General features: G+C 50.6%; 1 protein-coding gene across 3 annotated transcripts in view; it reads left to right on the plus strand.

Moving 5' to 3' along the window:
* The window catches only part of FAM13C (family with sequence similarity 13 member C), a 104831-nt gene that overhangs the window by 96477 nt on the left and 4564 nt on the right, over nucleotides 1–3790 (plus strand). For 2 of the 3 annotated variants that reach the window (XM_027840754.1, XM_027840757.1), the window contains exons 12-13: nucleotides 435–634; nucleotides 1656–1757. In XM_027840754.1, the coding sequence (XP_027696555.1) occupies nucleotides 435–634; nucleotides 1656–1757 (302 nt within the window). The remainder of the gene's footprint in view (nucleotides 1–434; nucleotides 635–1655; nucleotides 1758–3790) is intronic. The other variant, XM_027840756.1, reaches the window with a different exon arrangement.

Here is a 3790-nt window from a genome sequence, read left to right on the forward strand (position 1 = left end):
TTCCTCCCTCCCTCCCTTCCTTCTTTCCTTCTTTCCTTCCTTCCTTCTTCCTTCCCTCTTCCTTCTTTCCTTCCTTCTCTCCTTTTTTCCTTTTCTTCCTTCTTTTCTCTCTTCCCTCCTTCCTTTTCCCTCCTACTTTACTTTTCTTCCTTCCTCCCTTCCCCCCTCCTTCCCTTTCCTCATCCTTCCTTTCCCTTCTTTTTCTCTCCTTCCTCCTTCCCTCTTTCTTTCCTTCCTTCCCTCCTTTTTTCATTTTCTTCTTCTTTTCTCTTCCTTCCTTCCTTTTCCCTCCTACTTTACTTCTTTCCTCCCTTCCTCCCTCCCCTCCTCCTTCCTTTCCCTTCTTTTTCTCTCCTTCCTTCCTTCCTTCCTTCCCTCTTTCCCTCCTTTGCTCTTTTCTTCCTTCCTTCCCTCCTTTCTCTTCCATGAATAAGCAGGAAGAAGAAGACTCTGATGAAGACGGTCCCCAGGGAAGCCACCAGCCTTCCTTGTGCGATCCAGCCTCCTGCTTGCCCGTGGGCGGGCCCCTTCCCTTCCTCAACGAGACTGAGTCTGCTGCAGCCTTACCTCTGGATGCAAAGAAGGAAGTCAGACATCCTGCCCTTTCCATGTCCAACTTGCACGAGGCCACCATGTGAGTGCTGCATTTTTGGGTATCTCTGCCCTAGGAGGCCACAACAACTGTCCATCCAGGCATTCGCCTTCTTTCTTGGGGCTAGCCTTCCTCACTTTACCTGTTATGGCTCAGAACACTGACGGGCTTTCCCATTGGTGGAATGAGCCCATAGCAATCTATCGTTCCTTGACCCAGAGAGAGTTTGGGGGATCCACCGTCGTGCTTCCGTGGCCAGCTGCCTCTTTGGCTTGCTCTGACCACTGGCTGACCAACCCGCCAAGGACAGACAGAGGCGGTTGCCAGAAAGCTAGCCGTGTGCTGGTGAATTCTTTGGCTGGGGCCATCCATGACAGCTATGGAATGAGGAAAGTCATTTTTGAGTGTAGTTTGTGGAGCTGACCCGAGGTCTCTTTAGTCACATCTCGTGGTAAAACTCAACAAATGAAAATGCTTGTGAGGCAGCATTGATGACTGTGTGATGACTGCATTTTATGGTCCCCTGATTGGTGAGCAGAGAAGCCTTGCGTGGTTCTGGGCCAGTCTGCTTTTCTGCCTTGGCTAGAGAAGTCTAGTGAGTAAACGCAGTCATCATTGTTTTTACCGCCATGTTATGGCTGGAACCGTTGGTGTTCTGCTCGGGCATCCATGTAATGGCACCCTGGCCTAGAAGTGACCACCAGATTATTGCTTCTTTCTTTTCTCTATCCCTGCTGCCTTACCACTCATCACCTAGCCTCAGCCCAGGTTCAGCTTCCAAAAACGCTTTTAGTCATGTCCCTCCCCTACTTGAGAGGTTGTCATGGCTCCCTGGGCCCCCTTGCATCTGGCTTCATCCCACTGACTGACCTGACTCTCCATGACTCCCCCTTCTGGTGAGGCCACTGTCCTCGCTCTTCCCCCAGACGGTCGTTGTCAGGGTGATATGTGGGTAGGGATCTGAAGTCTCTGTTGCCTTTTATGGACCAGACGGACAGGTTTGCTGCAGGGTTCTGCTTGGTCCATTTCCTAGAGCCAGCCCATCTGTATTTACCTTTTACAGGCCGGTTCTACTCGACCATCTTCGAGAAACCAGGGCTGACAAGAAGAGGCTTCGCAAAGCATTAAGAGAATTTGAAGAGCAGTTTTTTAAGCAGACCGGACGGTAAGACCCGGCGGGTGCACCCAAGCATCCTTTGCTGGTGAACATGTTCAGACCATGTAAGGAGGGTGAGTCGATGAGGCTGGAGGAAACCAGAGAGCTCCTCTAAGAACCACGATGATTACAGACTCCCTGGCAGTACTAGCGGTGGTAGTGGTGGTCGTAACTAGCATTTTTACAGGGCTTTAAGTGTGGCAAAGCACTGTGCACATGATATCGCCTTTCATCCACACAGTCACCCAGGAAGAGGTAGGTGCCATTATGATCCCCATTTTACAGATCGGGAAACTGAGGCAGAGGTTAAGGGACTTGTACGAGGTCATGCAGCTAGCAGGTGTCCGAGGCTGGTTTTGACATCAGGTCTTCCTGATGTCAAGTCCAGCGCTCTCTCCTTTGCACTGCCTATCTGCCTCATAAGTGGCCCCAGGATGTTTGGTGGACAATTATGGTAGGTGTAGCTCTTATGCCAGCACCTTCCAAAGGGTAGGGATGTCCCCACCCATCTTAGTTTCCATCACTCCTCTGGAGCTGTGGCCATGATAGAGCTGAACTTTTCTTGTCAGTTTTTAGCATTTTCAGCCCACCTAGGCCTGGAAGGTGAGGTCCATGGATCAAGCACTAATTGAATACTTGGACTGGCACATGTACGTGCTCCCTCTGCCCACCCACGCCCCAGCCCCTCCCCCAGTTTAGCCAACGCTAAAGCAGCTCCTTCCACAAATAGGGGCAGGAAGTATTTCACACTTCTCTGAGTGAATGAACATTGATTAAGTGCTTCTGTGTGCCGAGCACTGTGCTCAGTGATGTGTATACAGAAGCGACTGTGTCCGTGCCCTCATGGAGCTCACGCTGAAATTGGAGGAGGCAGCATGGATGATGTTTGCAGGGTGAATGGAAAAGCCCAGAAGTGTGGAGGGTTCAGCATCGGGTTGGATGGTGAGACCCAGGGCTCGTTAGGATGCATTAGTCTGGAGAGAATGATGGCCCCAAAGACCTGAGGATTCAGAGTAAGCCTGGCAGGTCCTCTGCCTTACTGGAAGGACCATGGTTGGTGACCCTCAGCTCATCCAGCACATGAGCGGCCGTGTTAGCCTTCCGCAGCTGTGCCCCCGGGAAGTCCTGGAGGAAATGGGGAAAGAGAAAGGAAGGTGGAAGAGTTTCCCCACTGGCTACTCTTTGCACTCAGCTGTCTCAGGTGGGATCAGGGCAGCCCCATACAGGGAGAGAGGGCGTGGTAGGGAGAATAGCGTGCCCAGCATTGAGTCAGAAGGACCACTGTTCAGATCCTGTTCCTGACACACACTTGGTTTGTAATTGTGTGCAAGTCAGAAGTATTCTAGGCCTCAGTTTCCTCATCTGTAAATTGGGGTGAGTAAAACCTCTTGTATCTCCCTCAGAGGGTTGTTGTGAAGATGAAATTAGATAATGTATGCAGAATGCTTTGCCAACTTTGAAGTATTCTAATGTCAGTTACTGTCACAGGAGACCCCATTTTAGTGAATTTGCCTAAAAAGTATAAACCCTTGTCATTGTTCCAAAGGTGTATAAGGCTGAATCTCCAGGCAGCAAAAATACATGTTCAGAAAGCACGTTACCTAGAGAATAATAATTCTGGTCATCCTTTCGTAGAAGTTGATGAGGAACTTAATAAACTTAGTGTCTTGGATCACGGTTCCAGGGATCTGAGGTCCAGGGAAGTGACTGCTTTGCCCAAAGCCACACGAGCTGTGGAGTGGGGTTTCTTCTTACTGCTCCACCACACTAGGGTCGGTTTAGAGCTCTCTTATTGGACTGAAGAGGAGCCAGAGACCAAGACAGCTGGTTCAGTGGTGTCCCCAGGGTCCCAGGGCTCAGAGTTGAGATCCAAAGCCAGATCCCATTCTAGTTTGAGAGCGTGAGAAAGAGAAAGAGGGAAGGGGCGGGGGGAGAGAGAGATGAGACAGGAGACAGGAGACAGGAGAGAGAGGGAGAAAGAGAGAAGGAGAGAGAGAAGAGAGAGGGGAGAGAGAGAGAGGAGAGAGGAGAGAAGGAGAGAG

This window comes from Vombatus ursinus, unplaced genomic scaffold, assembly GCF_900497805.2.
Source record: "Vombatus ursinus unplaced genomic scaffold, bare-nosed wombat genome assembly UNPS02014847.1, whole genome shotgun sequence".
NCBI classification, from domain to species: Eukaryota; Metazoa; Chordata; class Mammalia; order Diprotodontia; family Vombatidae; genus Vombatus; species Vombatus ursinus.